We start from the raw sequence: 21,051 nt of genomic DNA on the forward strand, positions 1-21,051 counted from the left end.
CTTCGTCCCAACGCTTGCTCAACAAAAAAAAAATTAGTCGCATTGGATCGTGGTACAAAAAGTAGTTAGAATACTGCTCAAGGGTGAGAAGTGTAATGATTGTTTGATCATATTATTTTTATTATTATTATTGGATATTTATTACCTGAATAACATAAAGATCAAATACTTTTGTCGTCTTTAATTGAATCTTTTTATTTTTCTTTCTTTCTTTTATTTATTTCTAGTTTTAGGGATTATTCACATCACATCATTTTTTTTCTTTTTTTTTTTTTTTTTTTTTTTTTCCCACTTAACAAGTCCACGTCTAGCAGCAGATTTTTTTTTTTTCTCTTTGTAATATTTAATATCAACAGCTTTCTTTTTTTGTTGGATTTTTTTTTTTTGTAGTTTTATTTCTACTCTTTTTCTTTATTGAAAGATATTCATTTGGTAGTTATTTACCGTTGATTTAATATGTCATCTGCTACTACATCTTCATTTTCAACTTCATCTAATGCCAATGGTGAAAAAACCATTAACAAAAAGGGCAATGTTGCAACCTTCCAATCTAATCCATCTACCTATCAAACTAATTTAACTGCAATTGATACTTATGGTAACACTTTCAAAGTTCCTGATTACACTATTAAAGACATCTTGTCAGCTATTCCTTCTCACTGTTATGAACGTAGATTGTTGGAATCCTTATACTATGTTTTCAGAGACATTTTCTGTATGGTTGTTTTAGGATTTATCGCTAACAACTATATCCAATTTTTACCAAACCAATATTTGAGATTTGCTGCCTGGGCAGGTTATATCTGGTGTCAAGGTTTGTTTGGTACTGGTATCTGGGTCTTGGCTCATGAATGTGGTCATCAAGCTTTTAGTGATTACGGATGGGTTAACGATTTGGTTGGCTGGATCTTGCACTCCTACTTGTTGGTTCCATACTTTTCTTGGAAATATTCTCACGGTAAGCATCACAAGGCTACTGGTCATCTTACCAGAGATATGGTTTTTGTTCCAAAGACTAAAGAACAATTTTTGGCCAACAGAGGTGCCGAAGATTTAGATGACTTGTTGGGAGATGCTCCATTATATTCCTTGGGAACTTTGATTTTCCAACAAACTTTTGGTTGGATTTCTTACTTGGTTAGCAATGTCAGTGGTCAAAAATACCCAGGTCAAGGTTTGTTCTCCGTTAATCATTTCAACCCAAACTCTCCAATCTTTGAAAAGAGAGATTACTGGTTCATCTTGTTGTCTGATTTGGGTATTCTTATTCAATTCACTGTCTTGTACACCTGGTACCAAAACTTTGGTTTGTTTAACTTTATGGTTAACTACTTTCTTCCATACCTTTTGGTTAACCACTGGTTAGTTTTCATCACTTATTTACAACATTCTGATCCACAAATGCCACATTACGAAGCTAGTCAATGGACTTTTGCTCGTGGTGCTGCTGCTACTATTGATAGAGAATTTGGATTTGTTGGTAAACACATTTTCCATGATATCATTGAAACTCACGTTTTACATCATTATGTTTCAAGAATTCCATTCTACAATGCTAGAGAAGCTAGTGAATGTATCAAGAAAGTCATGGGTGAACACTACCAACATTCTGATGAAAATATGTGGGTTTCTTTATGGAAATCTGCTAGATGGTGTCAATTTGTTGATGGTGACAATGGTGTCATGATGTACAGAAATATCAATGGTTTCGGTGTTGATCCAAAAAAGAAAACCCATTAATTGATTTATTATTAATTTTTTTTTAGAGAAATAGACTTATTATTTATACAATGAAAAGATTATATATATGTAATAATATGTATAGAATTATTTATATATGATTGACTTTTTATCTATTCAAATCCATTCTAATATTGACCCTGTTTATCATATCATCATCCATGTTTTAGTTCTTTTTCTATATTGGATATAATCATCACCAAAGAAATCTACCAAAAATTTTTCTTCAAATATTATTCTTTCTTTAAAAAATCTCCATAATACAATTCCACCAATAGTCAAACTAATAACATTATTAAGAAACAATTGTAAACCAATGAACCAAATGAAAAATCCAAAATATGAAGGATGTCTAAATATCAGATAAATTCCATGAGTTATTAATTTATGTTTTTCATTTGCATTTCTTTGAATATAATGATTAAATGATTCACTAGCAGTATACATACTTAAACTTCTTATAATTTGACCAAATATAACTAAACTTAATCCAATACTACCATAAAGATATTTCCAATTAAAGAAATAATGTTCTAATAATGATATTATGGTAAATAAATGCATTTCTTTATCTTCTAATATAAATGAATCATCATCAACTTCTGAATTATTGAAAATTACAGTATTTATAAATTCCAAACTATAAAATATTACAAGAAATATTAAATATAAATTGATTTTTGGTTGATTTGTAGTGATAAATAATAATATTATGATATTGGTAGTGAAAATTACTCCAAGAAGAAATGATTTTAGTAAGATTTTTAATAAGTTGACTTTATATGGTTTATATCTTGCAAGATTACCTCGTGATAGTATATTCATGATTGAATTAATGATAAATAAGGAACCCTGTGTGTGTGGGGGTATATAAATGAAAAATTTTCAAAAAAGAATTTAATTCGTATTTATAAAACGAAGAAGAAAGTCTGGAAAAAAAAAATAATGGTGGCAGAATCTGGACCTGTATCGGTCGTTGGTGGCTCGTTCTTTTTTTTTTTTGGTTTATTGATTCCATTTTGTATGTTCTAATATATCAACAGCTGATTCCAAGCTAACTTAGACATGTATGATCCCAAGAATAATAACTTACTTGAGATATTCGGGGTTTGTTTTATATTAGGATCATGTATCACTATTAGTATTACAAGTTTATTTTACATCAGTGATAAATATTTCCCATTGATAGTTTATGGAATTGTTCTCCAGATTTATTTCATTCTAGAATTCACCAATTCATATTTATATCAAACCAACACGGTTACTTCAAAATCATTTTTAATTTATGGTAATAGAGGAAATAAAGAGTTTTGGTTTATGCAACTTTTGACAATTTGGGAATACTTATCAGTGAGATTTATTTTAAAGTTTATACCATTTTCACCAGTGAATTATTTAGGTTTCCCCGGATTGATATTAATTACAACAGGGTTGTTAATTCGTCATTTAGCAATGAAGAAATGTGGCTTATCATTTAGTCATTATCTTGCCAAAACAAAACAAGCACATCATAAACTAGTCACCACTGGAGTCTATAAATATGTTAGACATCCAAGTTACCTTGGGTTCTTCTTGTTTAGTATTGGAATTCAATTATGGTTGTCTAACTACTTAAACCTAATGGTTGATGTGTACATTTTATATCAATTCTTCACAATACGAATCGAACATGAAGAGAAACTCCTAATAGAATTTTATCAAGACGACTACCTAAAGTATCAGCAAATGACATATACATTAATTCCTTTTATAAAATAGACATACAATTTGTTTTTCCTTACAAACTCTTGTTCATAAATCTTCTTTTTGTAAAAGCTAACCAATATTTGCTTGGTTGGTTTTCATCATCTTGATAAATTCGTTTGATCAATCTATCACTCAATTCTTGTCTAAATTGTTGTAAATAACTTCTCAACAAATCAGCCTCAACTCTATCTCTTGGTGGTAAATATAATGAATTCAAAGGAAATCCAATATCACCTGGTAAACTAAAATTATCAAGACTTAAATTAGTTAAAATTCTAACAGCATCTCTTGAATTGGTAGTTTTAGATAATTTGGATAAACAATCACTAACAAATAATATACCATAAATTAATAAACGATCAGCATTTCCTTTAATTTCAAAATTTTTGAAAAATGAATTAGCTCTAAATAAATCTAATGTTTCTTCAATTATATCATATTCTTGTTGAGGTGGATAAACTGGACCTCTAAATTTAGTATGAAATGGTAACAAGGATAAATTTCCAATTGTTCTATTATCTTGAGATTGTTCTTCTGCTAAAAATGTAGAATGATATGCTGGCATCTTTTATATATATATATTTTCAATTTGTATTTAGGTCGTCGATTTGGTTTAATATGTTGGAAATGGTATTAACGGGTTTGAGATTGCGTCTCCTTTTTTTTTTTGCCCAAGTAATTCTCGGTTCGTTGATTGAAAAGCGAAAAAAGAAAAAAGTTTGGTTGACTTGTTTTATTTTTTGATCAAGTTCGCACGAACTTGAAGTATGTCAAGTTACAATCATAGGATTGATAAATGCAAGTATTATTTCAGTCATTTCATTGAAAAGTCATTTGAAAGTATTCACAAGTAAAAGTGTAAAATATACATCTTTTAATAGAATCATAAATCATTCGAGTTGACAAGAGTGGTCACGTTTTGTAAAGTAAATGCAGCAGTTCATAGCAACGACCAAACAGTAAGTTATTTCTACAAATGAAAAGAAGTTTTCGTCTTTTCGTATGTGATGAATCAATTCCGACCGTTTTTTGGAGTTGTAAAAATATACTACTGTTATGGTTCAATTAATTTTTCAAGTCTACCCCAGGATTTCAAATCATGAATAAAAGTATTATCTGTTAGCCACAAGTTGATTGCAAATGCAATACTATAAAATCAAGTGAATATTAATGATATTTCGGTACTTGGGTGTGTCTTTACTTTAAATACAATTTTAGTTGTCTTGTTTAGAAAGTAATTTCATGTTTGAATATGGCATTAACCTCTTGTTTGTTTATTAATTATTATTATTTTTTCAGTTTGAATTCTTGCGAAATCGTGATGAAATTTGAAAGAGTAATATCTATTAGCAATAAATAATACACACTTACAGGTATATTGTCCTTGAAAGGCTAGTTTGACATAACAAGAGCGATAAACTTGTTTGAAACAAATGTTGCCTAGTTTGTATTACTGATTGGATCAGTTGCAACTATAAATACGCAAGTATATTAAAATCATTTGTGGCTCAGAATTAGCCAGAGACAGCAAAAAAAAAAAAAAGTTGCAAAAAAAAAAGGAAGACAAGAAGAGAAAAAGAAAAAAAAAAGACAAAAAAGAATAAATGCAGTCAATTTTCCCGATTCGGAATAAATGTAAACAAACAGGATTGTAATGTCCACACAAACATTTTTTTTTATTTATTTAATTTAAATTGATTTAGTGTGCCATTGATGACGATGGGATGATGATACAGTAGAGTACAGTACAATTAGTGTAGTTGTGAATAGGGTTTAATAAGGAGAATGTTGTTAGAATTAACATTGCATTGGAATTGGCTGTAGTGTACTTTCACCACATTTCTTTGCATTTCATTTCTTTTCATTTGTTTGTTTTAATTTCGTTTCAGTTTCAGTTTTAATTTTTAATTTTTTTTTATATATTTTAGAGTGTCAGTAGATTTCATTCAATTGATTTATATCCATAATAATAATAAAAAAACCATCAATTTTCATCAAAGTAATAAAGAACAGAAAAATATTTTTGACAACTCGTTTTCTTTTATTAACATATTTTTCTTCTTTACTTTTGCAGTCCTATCAATCAGACAATCCCATCTTTCATCAGAGCTTATCGTTCTACTTTTGTTCTTCGTACTACTAAATTCATTCCAGAGTGAATATCCATCCCTTGTTTAACGAAGCAGATCAAAATTAATATTCAAGACAAAGAAAAAAAAGAATAGACAATCCACCCCCAAAAAAAAGAGAGTTTTTTTATTTTTCCCGCCAACTATACAACTCTACATTCTACTCATCCATTCATCCCCTTGACGATTTGATTAGGTTTATATTTATTCTTTATTATCTTGTCTTTTTTGTTAACATTCATTGTTATTGGTAGAAACCATGTCATTAGTATCACCAAACAGCAAGCCAACGCTATTTAAGAACAATCTCTTTGTTCGAAGTGATACTTCAGATATCCCAAAGAAAAAGAGTCCTTCAAGACCAGTATCAAACACATCAGGAATGCTGTCATCCATCGCCAATAATATATCTCCTTCTAAAAGACAATATCTTCAATCAATGAGTCCAAATGTATCCAACAGAACTATACATCTTCCAAACGATACTCCTTTAAAACCTTCCAATAAGAAATTCGTCGCTGCTTCAACAAACACAAGTAAACCAGAATCAAAATTCCAAAGACCTACATTGCCTCCGACATTAAGACCTTCTTTAAACATCAGATCAAAAACCTCACTTGCATTACCTTCATCTGCAACATCGTCATCATCGAGTTCTCAATCAAATCCATTTAAATTACGTAGAACAAATTCACTTATAAGTCAAGGTGGTTCAACTTCATCATCAGACTTGCAACATCAATCAGCCACTACTTCATCCGACAGATTCATTCCTTCAAGATACAATTCGATCACTGGGAAGTTAGAAACATCTACTAATCTTCCATTGCCTAATGCTTCTCCACAAACTCACATTAAAGCACAAACTTCTAAAATTTATCAACATCATGTGGCGGAAGCTTGTGGACTAGAAGTCAATTCAAGAATATTGTTGTATCAACCATTGCCTCCAGAAAGAAAGAAACCAGTTAGCTTGGTTAGACTGTTATCAAGTCAATCATCCATTTCTAAATCCAAACTATTATCCAAATCTTCATTAACCCCCTCTGCTGCATCAGCTAGAGCAAATAAGATTCCAAATGCACCTGAAAGAGTACTTGATGCTCCAGGTTTGGTGGATGATTTCTATTTAAATTTGTTGGCATGGTCTCTGTCCAATTTATTGGCTATTGGTTTAGAAGATGCTGTTTATGTATGGAACGCATCTACAGGGTCAGTAGGACTTCTTTGTGAACTACCGGAAAAGACATTAGTTACATCTTTAAAATGGTCACAAGACGGTTCTTATATCTCTATTGGTAAAGAAGATGGGATGATTGAAATTTGGGATATTGAAACAAACACCAAATTAAGAACGTTGAATTGTAATAATCACTTGACAAGAATTGCGCTGCAGGACTGGAACCAACATGTGTTAACCAGTGGATCCAGACTCGGACATATCTACCATTCAGATGTGAGAATAGCTAACCATTTGGTTAGTCAACTACAAGATGCTCATACTGCCGAAGTTTGTGGTATTGAATACAGATCCGATGGTTCTCAATTGGCAACTGGTGGTAATGACAATCTTGTATGCATATGGGACGCTAGATCTACGTCTAATGCTCCACTTTATAGTAAATCAAGCCACAAAGCCGCTGTTAAAGCCTTATCATGGTGTCCATACCAATCTTCATTATTGGCAACTGGCGGAGGTTCAACCGATAAAACAATTAATTTCTGGAACACCACCACCGGTGCAAGAGTAAACACCATAGAAACAGGTTCACAAATTTCTTCTTTAAACTGGGGTTATGCAAATGGTACTGGTATGGAAATTGTTGCCACCCATGGTTTCCCAACTAATAGTATTTCATTGTTTAATTATCCAACCTTACAGAAAACTGGCGAAATAACCAATGCTCATGATTCCAGAATCTTGAATGGATGCTTATCTCCGGATAATCTCACATTAGCCACCGTTGCTGGTGATGAAAATTTAAAGTTCTGGTCCTTATTTGATTTGTATAAGAACAACAAGAGAGATTATGATGAGAAGTTGGGTGATAGTGACGAAAGTCAAGACGCTAAAAGAATCAAAAAGATGATGAATCTTCGTTAGATATACATATCTTAAAAAGAAAAAAACACTCTCATGATTACGAAACCCCCTTTTCTTTGTTTAATCTTCATTATATAGTTTCATGTCTTGAACAAGACCATTAATAATATATTCTCTCCTTGAATAAAACAAATATCGTAGATAAAAAAGACCAATTCATAACAAAAATAAAACATATATTAATTAAAACTAACCAAATGAACTATCAATTATTTCAATAATTCATCAATCTTGTGACCAATAGCTTCTGGGCTAGTCAAAGAACTATATCTTTCAACAACTTTACCATTTTTATCAATCAAGAATTTTTCAAAATTCCATTTAATTCTAGTCAATCCCAACATTCCACTTTTTTGAGATTTCAAATATTTATAAACAGGATCAGTATCATCACCATTAACATTGATTTTATCTAAAACTGGGAAACTAACACCATAATTTAATGAACAAAAACTAGCAATTTCTTCATTTGTACCTGGTTCTTGATGTCCAAATTGATTACATGGGAAACCTAAAATTTGAACATCTTTATCTTTATATTTTTGATTCAATTCTTCTAAACCTTTATATTGTGGAGTGAAACCACATTTACTTGCAACATTAACAATTAAAACAACTTTACCTTTTAATTGTTCAAATGGATATGGTTCACCTTTGGAATCTTTTGGTGCTAATTTATAAAATTCTGACATTATAATATGAGGAGCAATTGAATAAGTAGGGGGTGATATAGACTGAAGAAAAAGAAAGGAAACGAGAAAAATGGCAAATTATGAGAAGGAGAAATAATGGGCTTATTTATATTCTGAGATTAATCGCGGAGGGATAACAGAGAGTGAAAGATGAATTTTTTTTTTTTTTTTTCTTATTGTTTACACATTCGAGGAAAACCGAGGTGATATCGTACAGACAAAGGGTAGAGTAAGATTAGTAATGAATCAGCTTTATCTTCGTACATTTCTGGTCCCTTTTTCAATACAGATTACACAATTGAGTCAATATCAGACAAGTAATGAAAAGGAATACTTGAAGTATTTGTTACTAATTGTTCACATGGGTCTAGCCCATCGTCGGAGTTAATGCCTATTTTCTTTTGTTCATGTGCGCGAGTTTATAACAAAGTTACAAAATTAAAAAAACCCGAAATTACAATTATGCCGTACATTGTGGGTTTGATTTGTGATTTCAGATATAAAAAAAAAACGGTTCATTCTCCATTAACAATTATGGCAACACATACCATAACCAAGATAGTGTCGTTAAATTCTTGGACATTGTGACGTGTACATATTTGCTGGTTTACATGATAACGTATTTACTGACCTTTCTGGATCTCAAAAGAAGAAAATATTTGGCTAGTTTTAATTGTGGCTATGCTAGATATTGTTAGTGTCCTGCAGTATATACAAGAAGTAAGCAACGATATACCTACCGTACTGGTGTTTTATCACACCCGGAAGCCCTCAATGCAAATATATGATCTAATTATTTTGATACGTTCGTACTGGCAAACCTGCCGTCTTCAATATCATTTCATCGATTTATTAACTCACACACGACTCTGAGGGACAGAAGTTTCGTGGCGCTAAAGTTGAAAATCATAATTATTTTTTTTTTATTTTTCTTCTTTCTTCTTTCTTCGTGTTCCTTGAATTCTAACCAAACGATATCATTCTTTCTATATATTCCAAATCATGAAGAGAAACCCAACAAATACACTAATAGTTACAAATATTCCAAATCTGTTATATGATGATCCTCAACCATTAGTTAAATATCTTACTCTGCATCAACAACATGTAATGGAATTAACAGTACTTAATAATTTTAAAAGATTTTTAATTCGATGCGATTCATCAACTACTGCTAGTGAAATTAAACAAATTATTGAAAATTCACCAGATTTTAATGATTTTAACATAACTTATAGTCTAAAAGATAATAAGATAGGACCACAATTTTTAGAAATTCCCAAGGATTTAGAAATGAAAAGATTTTTAATATCTCCCCCGGGATCTCCTCATGCTGAATGGGATAATTGGGATAAAGTTGAAGAAGGTCCTAATGAACAAAATATTCATGATTATTTATGGGAAAAATTGGGTAAGTTGAGTGATGACGAACACGAGGAAGCTGAAGAAGATAACCAACAGAATGAAATAAAAATACAAGTACCAACCATTGTTCTTGATCCTCTGTAAGAGTAAAATCAGATTAAATTAGGTGCTTTTGTTAGTTTTGACAATTGAATCAGTGTTTAATTTCCTACAGTATTAATAAGATGTACACGCCATGTTATGCCATGGTAGGTAGTGCAACACAAAAGGAAAACTATATCACTATAACGCATGTTGGGATATGAATAGGAGTGTGTGATTTATATATAAATAGTGCTAGTTGTTGATAATTCAATTGTATTAACTCTTCAGGTAACTTTATAGACAATAGGTAATTTAAATCATTCATCAAGAGCACACAAGAACAATAGTTTAACATAATTGGCAGATCATTTCTTAAATCAATCAATCTCAATCACAATAATCTCTAATAAATTTATACTAATGACGATCTCGATCACCACCAGCATATCACCAACATCATTTTAGTTTATGATTAATGTGTTGCAAAAAAAATAAAAATCGTCAGCACTTAACGAGACAATATGAAAAATATATATATATAAAAATCGTGCTAATATACACGACTTTGATTTGTTCACAGAAAAAAATGAGAAATACAGAGATGAGATTGAAATTTTTTGACTTTTTCTTAACAACAGCTTCCCTAGTGTATTTCTTTTCCAACACCAAATTCTTTTTTTTTCTTAATTCAATACTCATTATGGCTAGAACCAGATCAAAAACAAATGCTGCTGCATCTCCAGCTAGCTCTAAAGTCACTAAACCAGCTGCTTCCCCAAAAGTTAGCAAGACTAAGGCATCTCCAAAAGTTAAAGCATCTCCAAAGGCCAAACAAACTCCAGAGAAGAAAGAACAAGAATCTAGTATAATCCCAGAAAAGGTGTTAAATAAAGCAATTTCTGAATTGAAGAAATTTAATGAAAGACAACAAGAAGCAAAAGAAAATGATGAAGATAAAAAACTGCAATTATTTGATAATGATCAAGAAGATGAAGAATCATTTTATTTAACTATAGAATCAAAGAAATTTTTCAGTTCTAAACCACAATTCAAACCAAAGAGTATTAGATTGAGTAAATCAATTCATCCTGAATCTACTTCTACTTGTTTAATTATTCGTGATGAATTTATTAAAACTGATGAAATGTTGGAACAATTAGAAAATGAAACCGATTTAAAAATTAATGAATTTGTTCCTTTGAAAATTGTCAAGAATGAATATAAAAATTTTGAAAAAAGACGTGAATTTCATTCCAAATTTGATTTCTTTTTAGTTGATGAATCTATTTTAAGTATAATGCCAAATGCTTTAGGTAAAATTTTTTATCAATCTAAGAAATTTCCAATTCCAATTAAAGTTTCTTCACTGGGATCTCCAAAAGAATTAAGTTTAGTTACTTTGAAAAACCAAGTTAATAAAGCTTTATCTAGTACTAGTTATTTACCACCTATTGGTACTAATATTTCTGTCAAAATTGGTTTTATTAACTATGATACTAAAGATTTAATTGAAAATATAAATGATGTTGTTAAAACTTTAGACATTAATGAAATTAAATCTATTCATTTGAAATCAACCACTTCTCCTGCATTACCATTATTCTACACCGACAGTTTATATAGTGAAAATGATGTTGCTAAGGAAGAAGAGCAAGAAGAAGAGGAAACTGAAGGTAAGTTGACTGCTTTCGAAGAAGGTTTGTTAGAATTAGGTGATGCCGAAGAAGTTGCTAAAGTCATTGGTAAAAAATTGGGTGAAAAGAAGAAAAAGAATAACAAGATTAAACCAGCCAAAGGTAAAGTTAGTAAAAAATAAACCTGTAATTTAGAAATTTAATATACAAACAATTGAATTAAAGCTCGTATCTATGTAAAACAATAATACAACAAAATGGTATTAATGTGTCAGAGTACCATAGACGAGTCTTGAGAGGCATTGTCTACGGTACACGAACATATTGCCTTGAAACTGGTTATTATTAATATTATTATCATCATCAATATTTTTATTTTTATTTTAAAAAAAATTCGTATCTATTATCTATATCGTATGTAAAAACTAAGCCAATGGCTTTGGCAAGACTTCTTTTTGGTCTTCTTCGTAAGAGTTGTAACCATAGTTGTAGTATTTATAAAATTCATCTCTGTTGTATGGAGTCAAAGCAGTACCATCCTTTAATTTTTGAACCAAATCTGGGTTAGAAGTGAAGAATCTGGAGAATGCAATAAGAGTTCTATCGTTTTGAATATCTTCTTCAATTCTGTTGAAAGCTTGAGCATAAGCACCAGCTCTAATGAAAGTACCTTTCCAGTGTTTGTAAACAAATTCATTAGTACCAAGTTGTTCAGTAACATCAAAAATACCACTGACTCTTGGTTCAACAATAGAAACATAAGCCAATTGATTACCTTCATCAGCTCTTTTTTGTAATTCTTTCAAAATATAACTGTGGATTTCTTCACCTTCTGGTTCAACACCTTGGAAAGTAGCCCATGGAGATAATCTAAGAGCTAATCTATCAGCACCGACAATTGGAATCAATTTATCAACGATTTTCAATAATAAACGAGCACGGTTTTCGATGCTACCACCGTATTGATCAGTTCTTTTGTTAGAAGCAACATTCAAGAATTGATCTAACAAATAACCATGAGCAGAATGAATTTCAATATAGTCGAAACCAGCAGCAAGAGCATTTTTAGCAGCATTTGGATATTCAACTTCAATAATGTGTTCAATTTCTTCTTCAGTTAATGCACGTAATTCATTACCGGCTTCTTTGGCTAATTTTTCACTTTCTTCATTCCAGTAAACAGCGGATGGACCAATAAGTGGTAAATTCAGTTTTTTCAAATCAGCAGCATTGGCAACACGACCCAAATACCATAATTGAACAGAACTTAAACTTTTGTTAGCGTGAATAGCATCATTGATTTTTTTCCAACCTTCAGTTTGTTCTTTAGAGTAAATACCTGGAACATGAGCATCCTTACCACCTTCAGCAGAAGCAAAAGTAGCTTCAGTAATGATTAAAGTACCTGGATGTTGAGATCTAGCAGAATAATATTCAAGTTGTAAATCAGATGGAACATGTTCATCAGAAGCTCTGAATCTAGTGGTTGGAGCATAAGCAATTCTTTGAGACAAAACATTGGAACCTAATTTAATTGGTTGGAACAATTTGGTGTTTCCCAATGGGGAGATTTCGAATTTTTGAGTGTCAACAGTCATGATTGTAAATTGTAGTGTATAAAAAGTTAGTGATGATTAGAAAGATGAGAATTATATCAATGAGTAGGGATGTAAGACAGTATTTATACCGTTGTTCTACAATGCTACGCCACGAGGAAATAGATACTCTGAGATGTGATCAAAGAGATATGTCGAACATTACGCAAAGAAGCTTTTGGAAACGCAAGAAGTATCTTCTCTGCTACACAGCGCACAAAACTGCCCCTGATTACTAATACACCTGGTCAAACATTTCAGAAGTAAATGAGCTGACTTTCATTGTTTGAAGAATATACTACCTACTGTAGCAGTGGATAATTGAACTGTCTTACTAATTATCTCTCCCTATGAAGAATTGATTGTAAACCAAGGGTTCGGTTCTCTTTGTCATAACACTGAGAACAATAAATAGATTATTTTTTTTAAAAATCTGATATCTCCATAACGGTTTACGTCAAATGAAAAAAATAAAGGATTGAAAATTTCTTTTTTTTTTTTTTCTGGTTTTAAAATTTCTTTTTTAGCAAAATTTACCGAACTTATCCCCATTAGGTCAAACTCCGAAAAATATTAAAATCAATGCAATGAATGAAACGAAACGACGGTTTATACGTCATTTTTTAATTACTAATTATAAAATACACAATAATGATCATTGGTATATATGAATTTTGCTTGGAAGTCTGAAGGCGTGTAAAGTATTTTTGTTCACATCAGCAAATTTCGGTAATTACTCCTCTTGGGTTGAGTCAGGATGATCCTATTGTGGCTAGGTTTTATTCAGCTATTTGGAGATGCATTGCATTGTAGATTCTATACATTGGAATCATGTCAAAACGTGAGATTTAAATTTTACTTTTTGTATATCTCAGATTAGTCCGTCGAAACTATTGACGATTTCAAAAAAAAAAAAAAAAAGAATAAAGAAAATGTTTCACTTCTTATCCATTGAAACTACAAGTGGGGGGGAGACAGAATAAAAAGAACACTTTCTCTTGTGGTTTAAACAACCGGTAGTTACTTTCATGACACTGAACTAACATTAAGAGCAATTGTGGGATGTGGCTGGTACAATATTGTTGGTATCCCGGAACTAGTAGGATACCTTCGATCAACAACACATCATTGATACAATAAATCACCCACTCCTAATTGGTCACCCATACGTATTACCCAACAATTAAATATTGAAGAAAAGAGGGGTAGATTGACATACATATATGTTGATAGAAATACAATATTTCCGCTTTTCTATCTTTGTTTATGCACTTATACTTTTTTTTTTTTTTGCAACTTTCACAGTCTTAACAATAGATTTCAAATTGGATTCCTATCTACTCCGAGGTTCGGTTCCGATATCTTCCCATGGTTTTCTCCCAATGTCAACTTCATTTCTTGAATTGGTGATAATCAATAATCTCAATTGATAGAATCTTGTTGAACTCATCTAGTATGAGGAATCTATATTGATTCATATAGTATGTGTATATTGGTGATGATGCTATCAGCTGATAGTTATCTATGACTCAGATTAGGAAAAAAATTTTTTTACTCTGTCGCTGCAATTGCCGCGTATTTTTGCTAGGAACGTACGAGCTGTCGCAATTCACGCGCCATTTTCGTTATCTTCCAATCGACCGAAACCAGTATGAGGAAAAAAAAAAATTTTTTTTTATCAACAGACCCCACTCCACGATTTAACAAATCAAAAAAAAAAAAAAAATTAAGGAAAAAAAATTTTTTTTTTCAATACATATCTTATACTTTCTTTTTCTTTCATCTCCCTTAGTTAATATATCTAATCACCAACAATGTCTAAACAAATTGAAAAGAAACCAATCAGTTTTGCAAATATCGCTTTAGGTGCTGGTTTGAACCTTGCTGAGGCTACCACTTTAGGACAACCATTAGAAGTCGTTAAAACTACCATGGCTGCTAATAGATCCCTTTCAATGCCTCAAGCTGCTAAATTAGTTTGGAGCAGGGGTGGTGTTTTGGGTTTTTATCAAGGTTTGATTCCTTGGGCATGGATTGAAGCAAGTACTAAAGGTGCTGTTTTATTGTTTGTTTCTGCTGAAGCTGAATATCAATTCAAAAAATTGGGTGCCAATAATTTCGTTAGTGGAATGGGTGGTGGTATCACCGGTGGTTTGGCACAAGCTTATTTGACTATGGGTTTCTGTACTTGTATGAAAACTGTTGAAATTACTCGTGCTAAACAAGCCGGTACTGGTGTTCCACAACAAACTTCATTCCAAGTTTTCAAAGAAATTTATAGAAAAGAAGGTATAAGAGGTATTAACAAAGGTGTCAATGCTGTTGCTATTAGACAAATGACTAATTGGGGTTCAAGATTTGGGTTCAGTAGATTAGCTGAAGAAGCTATTAGAAAAATTAGTGGTAAAAGTGAACATCAAAAATTGACTGCTTGGGAAAAAATTGCCAGTAGTGTTATTGGTGGTGGTTTAAGTGCTTGGAATCAACCAATTGAAGTTATTAGAGTTGAAATGCAAAGTAAAACAAACGATCCAAACCGTCCAAAGAATTTGAGTGTTGCTGGTGCTTTCAAATATATCTATAGCCAAAATGGTATTAAAGGTTTATATAGAGGTGTTACCCCAAGAATTGGTTTAGGAGTCTGGCAAACAGTCTTCATGGTCGCCTTTGGTGATATCTTTAAAAGAATGTTAAATACTGACGGTGCTGGTCATTAAATGAACAGTAAGTAATTAAGAATAGAGTACAAATATTTAATATTTATATATACATATATTTATAAGTATAGATGAAAAAATATAAAAAAAAAATTATTACATGATAAATTACAATTGTCCTTATTTAGTAGATCCCCATCTATCATAACAATACAAGCCAAATAATGTGATTATCAAACCAAATGATTGACTATTGGAAAACTGTTTCAGTTCCCAAATGAATGAAATCAAAATAATAAATATTCTCTTTAAAATACTGGCAATTGAATAGTTGATCGGACTAACCATACCCAAAATTTGGAAAGCTAATAAAGATTGAACAAAATGACTGAATCCATTGAGTAGAACCAAGCTCAAAATACTACTATCAAGTTGAAAGAGTGAAACACCCAAATTTTTGAAATTCATATACTCACTCATTAAATAAATTGGAGAAGTTAATAAAAATCCAATACTTGAGCAGTAGAATAAAATAGTCAACTTATCAAGTTTGTCTTTGTTAATTTTGTTTGTCATTGGGATAGATTCGGTTTCAATAGTTAATCTCTTTTTGGCAAATATGTTTTGACTGACAAAGATGATCATGGAAACAAATGCAAATATCAAACCAGTGAAATAGTTGTTTGGTGCGTTATTGTTTTTCTTGTAGCAAGTCAACATAATACCACAACATAAAGGAAGTAATGTTATATAAGTGACGGGTTTGTAAGTTTTCTTGAACAAAATAGTGTAAATCAGAACAGTTGCAATTGGACTCATCGATTTTACCGTATGGACAATTGAAACTGGAATCAAACTAGTAGCTTTGTGACTTGTAATATGACCAATGAATTGGAACATTCCCATTGGTAAAGTGGTGCTGATTATCAACTTAGTAGGAGTTAAGAAGTTATTCAAATGCAAATTATGAGGAACAAAGCCTTGAGGTAACTTTTGGATCAAATCGGTATTAAACTTCAAGATAGTTAATAAAGTCAAACACAATATAGAAGATAATGAAAATTGAAACTGTGTCAAAGTAATTGGATACTTGAAATTGTTCAAAATTAATTTTGTTGAATTGGACGATACAATGGAGCATAAATACCAAAGTAAACAGAATGAAGTTATCTTGATATCAATTGGTGGTAACCAGCTGAAATAAGTAGAATTTGTTAAAGATCTTGGTGGAACTATTAGATCAGGCGAAGTTGGTTTACTTAACGGAGATAAAGGATAAGTAAAGTTCTGGAAGGATGTGAATGATGGATTTGAGGATAGAGGCGGTGTATGTAATTGTGGGTTGGTATTATTGTAGGCATTGTTGTTCCCTAATTTATACAAATTTGCCGATGATGTGTTGGGATTGATTTGAGAAGACTTATGATTATGATTTTTTATTAAATCTTCAATAGAAGGATTATAGCTTTGTTGTGTTTGATACATGCTGAATGACTGCGAAATGATGTAGAAGAAATCTTCAGTCAAAAGGGGAAAAATAAATGTGTATGTGGGACAGAAACTGTGTGGAAGTAAATACTTTGAAGAAGTTTATATAGAATGAAAATATCGGTTGTGATGGTGGTGATAAATGGAAGTGGCGGAGGCTTGTGGAAGTTGTCAAGATGAAATTGTATGTCTTGTTGAGATAATGAAATGTGAAGAAAAGATATTTATAGTCAAAAAAAAAAATAACAGTGAAAGAAAAAAAAAATTTTTGTTGTGTGTCAGTGAATGTGTGCGTGTGTGTGTTTTGACTTCTTAAAATAATCCTAGGGAAGCAAATAAAATTTCTTTTTTTTTTTACTTTTCCTTCTGTTTACTTTTGTAAACTATGCACGACCCCATGCGCGTGTGTGTCTGCGTGGAGGCGTGTGCTGGTGGTTAATAATTCATTTGCTGCTTCAGGTCAAAAACAGTATCTTAATAAATGTATAAAGATCTACCAATTCTCTTACTCTTCCCCCGATATTAACTATCGCCAAATGATATAAGGAGTTAAACATCCATAGGTTCTGAAAAACAGTCTACACAAAGTACACGTACACATTGGACAAGATAATCGAATTAAGCCTAGGGCAAAAAAAATAGAACAAACCCACAACCAAAGGAGAAAAATAAATAAAAAAAAAGAAACGAATGATTATCTAAAAAAAAGCCCACTCGCACGTCCAGTTCTCTCCTACTTTCTCCCACTCTCTCCCTGGTTTCGAGTCTTAGTGTACTATTCTTTCGGCATTGAGTTGTGAAAACATAATTGGTGCCTTATCTGCTTCTCCTATCAAATGTATCAACTAACTTGTAATTAGTAGGCTGGTGCTATTCTTGTGTTCAATTGCATGTCACAAATTATAATTACTACTCAAGCCTCATGGTCGTGGATTATCACTAATGTTCTATTGTTTGCGCGATCATCAATTCAAATGAAACATCTACTCTGGTATTAATAGACTTTCATTGATCAAACAAACCTGCTAGAAACAGTATCCCTATTACACTCAACTACGTGATTGACTATTGAAACTCTTTTTTGACCAATTTATTGTTTGCGTAATTGGTTGATCTCCAATTTAAAACGCGGAGAGATTAAACCATAGCTTAGTGTCCACATCATATGATACAAATATATTATTAATACTATTTTTTTTTGGAGCACCATTACTACATTTCTCACCACATGTTTCATGAACCATCGTATCAATTGATCATTTTAATTTATATTTTTTAATTCATATTTTGCAGTTTTATATATACTTTGGTGTATACTCTCCATCGCAATCGAGAATTAATTTCCTCCCCACACATCTAAATATTCTTGGAGTTTATTGTTGCTGCTTCGGTTGGATCTTTTAGTTCCCTCCCCCTTTTTTTTGTTCTTATTCATTTCACAGGTTTTTTTTTCTTTGTAACCTGCACAATAAGACAAATTTAAAACCACCACCACCACCAAAATAAAAGCACACGTCGCACGTCCGTTACCTTGATTGTAACTTCCCACACGACCCAAATGCGTGAAATAAATCCCAAAAGAAGAAGAAAAAGAAAAAGAGGAAGAAAAAAAAAAGGCTCAATCAAACAAACAAAGAGAACGTTGTACAGTTGGAATCAATTTGAACGATTTTGTTGAGTTTTTTTTATATTTATTCCATTTTCTTTTTCTACCCCCAATCACTTGCATAAATAGTCAAGTAAAGTGTGGTAAATACCTTATTTTTCAACGCAATCAACTACAGAAATAGATGTCAAGTCTAGTGCTATACTTAGGAAAACTGCTTATCAAGCGAGCTGTTTCTGGTGATTTGGAAGAAGATACACCCGATTTAACCACCCCAGACGATGATAATCTAGAAGATTCAAATCCCGTTGAAAATGAAATTTTCTCCAGTTGGGCATTGTTTATCTTGTTGCTTTTATTGATGAGTGCATTATGGTCATCTTATTTCTTGCAACAACGAAGAATTAAAGCTATTCATGAAACCGTTTTATCAATTTTTTGTGGTATGATTGTGGGATTGATTATTAGAATGTCTCCTGGGCACTATATTCAAGATGCAGTTAAGTTTAATCCTGGATATTTCTTTAACATTTTATTACCTCCCATTATCTTGAATAGTGGATACGAGTTGCATCAGGCGAATTTTTTCAGAAATCTAGGTAGTATCTTGACATTTGCCATACCGGGGACATTCATTTCAGCCTTGGTTGTTGGTATAATCATTTATATTTGGACAGCATTGGGTTTAGATAATGTTCAATTGGAATTTGTTGACGCTTTAGCCGTCGGTGCAACCTTGTCTGCTACTGATCCAGTAACTATTTTATCGATTTTCAATGCATACAAGGTTGATCCTAAATTGTATACCATTATTTTTGGTGAATCATTGTTGAATGATGCAATTTCCATTGTTATGTTTGAAACTTGTCAAAAGTTCCATGGACAACCAGTCAGATTTTCATCCTTCTTCCAAGGGGTAGGGTTATTCTTGATGACATTTACTATTTCAACCATTATTGGTATTTTCATTGGGATTCTTGTGGCGTTGATTTTAAAGCATTCTCACATTAGAAGATATCCACAAATTGAAACTTGTTTGGTTTTATTGTTTGCATATCAATCTTACTTCTTCTCCAATGGTGCACATATGTCTGGTATTGTCAGTTTGTTATTTTGTGGTATCACTTTGAAACATTATGCTTACTACAACATGTCTAGAAGAACTCAGATTGCTACCAAATACATCTTCCAATTATTGGCTCAATTGTCTGAGAATTTCATATTCATCTATTTGGGATTATCTTTATTCACTGAAGTTGAGTTGGTGTTTAAGCCTTTGTTGATTATCGTTGCATTTATTGCCATTTGTGTTGCCAGATGGTCTGCTGTATTCCCATTATCGAGATTCCTAAACTTTTTATATCGTGCAAGATTTGAAAAATACTCCGGTATCACTAGTAACTCGATCAATGTACCAGACGAAATTTCCCATTCATACCAAATGATGATTTTCTGGGCCGGATTAAGAGGTGCTGTTGGTGTAGCTTTAGCTATGGGTTTTAGTGGGGAAGCCAAATGGACCTTGTTGGCTACTGTTTTGGTTGTTGTTGTCTTGACGGTTATTTTATTCGGAGGTACCACCGCATCAATGTTGGAAATTTTGGGGATTAAGATTGGTTGTGTGGATGAAACTGGCGATTCAGACGATGAGTTTGAAATTGAAGCACCACGCATATCATTACAAACTAATAAATCGCCAAACATTATGGGAAATAGAAGATTTGCCAGATCTCAACCAAAGTTGTCTGGCTACAAGGACAATGTATCTGGATCGGCTGCTAATTTGTTGGATTCCAACGGATCTCCTTCAGATAGCAATACTGGTAATAACAACAACAATTTTGATGATGACGAAATAGTTGGCAGTGATGTTGAAGATTTCATGGGAGTAGGAAATGGAATTTCTAGAACTAGTTCTTCAACTAATGATAAAGGTGTAATTGGAACAATATTAAGTGCTGAAGAACATGCCAAATGGTTCACCAGATTTGATGAAGAAGTGTTAAAACCTGTGCTATTGGATACTTTACCTTCTACTGGGCAATCAAGTGCCAATAATAGCACTAGTAATTTAAATAGTGGACCAAGAAGAAGTCAAGATTGATAGAAAACATAAGAGTCGATAATAAATTTTTTATACATATAGATGATGATGATAATACACACACACATTCTTGTATTTAAATGATATACAAAAAACCGAGAATCTTT

General features: G+C 31.9%; 12 protein-coding genes across 12 annotated transcripts; 7 read left to right on the plus strand and 5 right to left on the minus strand. All coding sequences in view use genetic code 12, as the record gives it.

The window, feature by feature from the left end:
- Positions 1-456: 456 nt before the first annotated feature.
- FAD2 (Fad2p) lies at positions 457-1,740 on the plus strand (the record flags this gene model as incomplete). Its single annotated transcript, XM_002548632.1, has 1 exon — positions 457-1,740. The coding sequence occupies one exon, from the start codon at positions 457-459 to the stop codon at positions 1,738-1,740; it is 1,284 nt and encodes a 427-aa protein (XP_002548678.1).
- A 147-nt stretch (positions 1,741-1,887) lies between these two features.
- On the minus strand, positions 1,888-2,565 carry CTRG_02976 (protein-S-isoprenylcysteine carboxyl O-methyltransferase; the record flags this gene model as incomplete). Its single annotated transcript, XM_002548633.1, has 1 exon — positions 1,888-2,565. One exon carries the CDS (start codon positions 2,563-2,565, stop codon positions 1,888-1,890), a length of 678 nt encoding a protein of 225 aa, XP_002548679.1.
- A 240-nt stretch (positions 2,566-2,805) lies between these two features.
- CTRG_02977 (uncharacterized protein) lies at positions 2,806-3,498 on the plus strand (the record flags this gene model as incomplete). Its single annotated transcript, XM_002548634.1, has 1 exon — positions 2,806-3,498. One exon carries the CDS (start codon positions 2,806-2,808, stop codon positions 3,496-3,498), a length of 693 nt encoding a protein of 230 aa, XP_002548680.1.
- Positions 3,499-3,517: 19 nt separating this feature from the next.
- On the minus strand, positions 3,518-4,051 carry ARC18 (Arc18p; the record flags this gene model as incomplete). Its single annotated transcript, XM_002548635.1, has 1 exon — positions 3,518-4,051. One exon carries the CDS (start codon positions 4,049-4,051, stop codon positions 3,518-3,520), a length of 534 nt encoding a protein of 177 aa, XP_002548681.1.
- Positions 4,052-5,874: 1,823 nt separating this feature from the next.
- On the plus strand, positions 5,875-7,719 carry CDC20 (ubiquitin-protein transferase activating protein; the record flags this gene model as incomplete). Its single annotated transcript, XM_002548636.1, has 1 exon — positions 5,875-7,719. The coding sequence occupies one exon, from the start codon at positions 5,875-5,877 to the stop codon at positions 7,717-7,719; it is 1,845 nt and encodes a 614-aa protein (XP_002548682.1).
- Positions 7,720-7,928: 209 nt separating this feature from the next.
- On the minus strand, positions 7,929-8,411 carry CTRG_02980 (glutathione peroxidase; the record flags this gene model as incomplete). Its single annotated transcript, XM_002548637.1, has 1 exon — positions 7,929-8,411. The coding sequence occupies one exon, from the start codon at positions 8,409-8,411 to the stop codon at positions 7,929-7,931; it is 483 nt and encodes a 160-aa protein (XP_002548683.1).
- A 1,002-nt stretch (positions 8,412-9,413) lies between these two features.
- Positions 9,414-9,920, plus strand: RCN1 (Rcn1p; the record flags this gene model as incomplete). Its single annotated transcript, XM_002548638.1, has 1 exon — positions 9,414-9,920. One exon carries the CDS (start codon positions 9,414-9,416, stop codon positions 9,918-9,920), a length of 507 nt encoding a protein of 168 aa, XP_002548684.1.
- Positions 9,921-10,335: 415 nt separating this feature from the next.
- On the plus strand, positions 10,336-11,676 carry CIC1 (Cic1p; the record flags this gene model as incomplete). Its single annotated transcript, XM_002548639.1, has 1 exon — positions 10,336-11,676. One exon carries the CDS (start codon positions 10,336-10,338, stop codon positions 11,674-11,676), a length of 1,341 nt encoding a protein of 446 aa, XP_002548685.1.
- Positions 11,677-11,919: 243 nt separating this feature from the next.
- EBP1 (Ebp1p) lies at positions 11,920-13,092 on the minus strand (the record flags this gene model as incomplete). Its single annotated transcript, XM_002548640.1, has 1 exon — positions 11,920-13,092. The coding sequence occupies one exon, from the start codon at positions 13,090-13,092 to the stop codon at positions 11,920-11,922; it is 1,173 nt and encodes a 390-aa protein (XP_002548686.1).
- A 1,811-nt stretch (positions 13,093-14,903) lies between these two features.
- Positions 14,904-15,806, plus strand: YHM2 (Yhm2p; the record flags this gene model as incomplete). Its single annotated transcript, XM_002548641.1, has 1 exon — positions 14,904-15,806. One exon carries the CDS (start codon positions 14,904-14,906, stop codon positions 15,804-15,806), a length of 903 nt encoding a protein of 300 aa, XP_002548687.1.
- A 120-nt stretch (positions 15,807-15,926) lies between these two features.
- Positions 15,927-17,231, minus strand: SLY41 (Sly41p; the record flags this gene model as incomplete). Its single annotated transcript, XM_002548642.1, has 1 exon — positions 15,927-17,231. The coding sequence occupies one exon, from the start codon at positions 17,229-17,231 to the stop codon at positions 15,927-15,929; it is 1,305 nt and encodes a 434-aa protein (XP_002548688.1).
- A 1,793-nt stretch (positions 17,232-19,024) lies between these two features.
- On the plus strand, positions 19,025-20,944 carry NHX1 (bifunctional K:H/Na:H antiporter; the record flags this gene model as incomplete). The annotated part of the gene is made up of 1 exon (XM_002548643.1): positions 19,025-20,944. The coding sequence occupies one exon, from the start codon at positions 19,025-19,027 to the stop codon at positions 20,942-20,944; it is 1,920 nt and encodes a 639-aa protein (XP_002548689.1).
- Between the last annotated feature and the right edge of the window lie 107 nt (positions 20,945-21,051).

The sequence above is a fragment of the Candida tropicalis genome (genome assembly GCF_000006335.3).
Source record: "Candida tropicalis MYA-3404 genomic scaffold supercont3.3, whole genome shotgun sequence".
NCBI lineage: Eukaryota > Fungi > Ascomycota > Pichiomycetes > Serinales > Debaryomycetaceae > Candida > Candida tropicalis.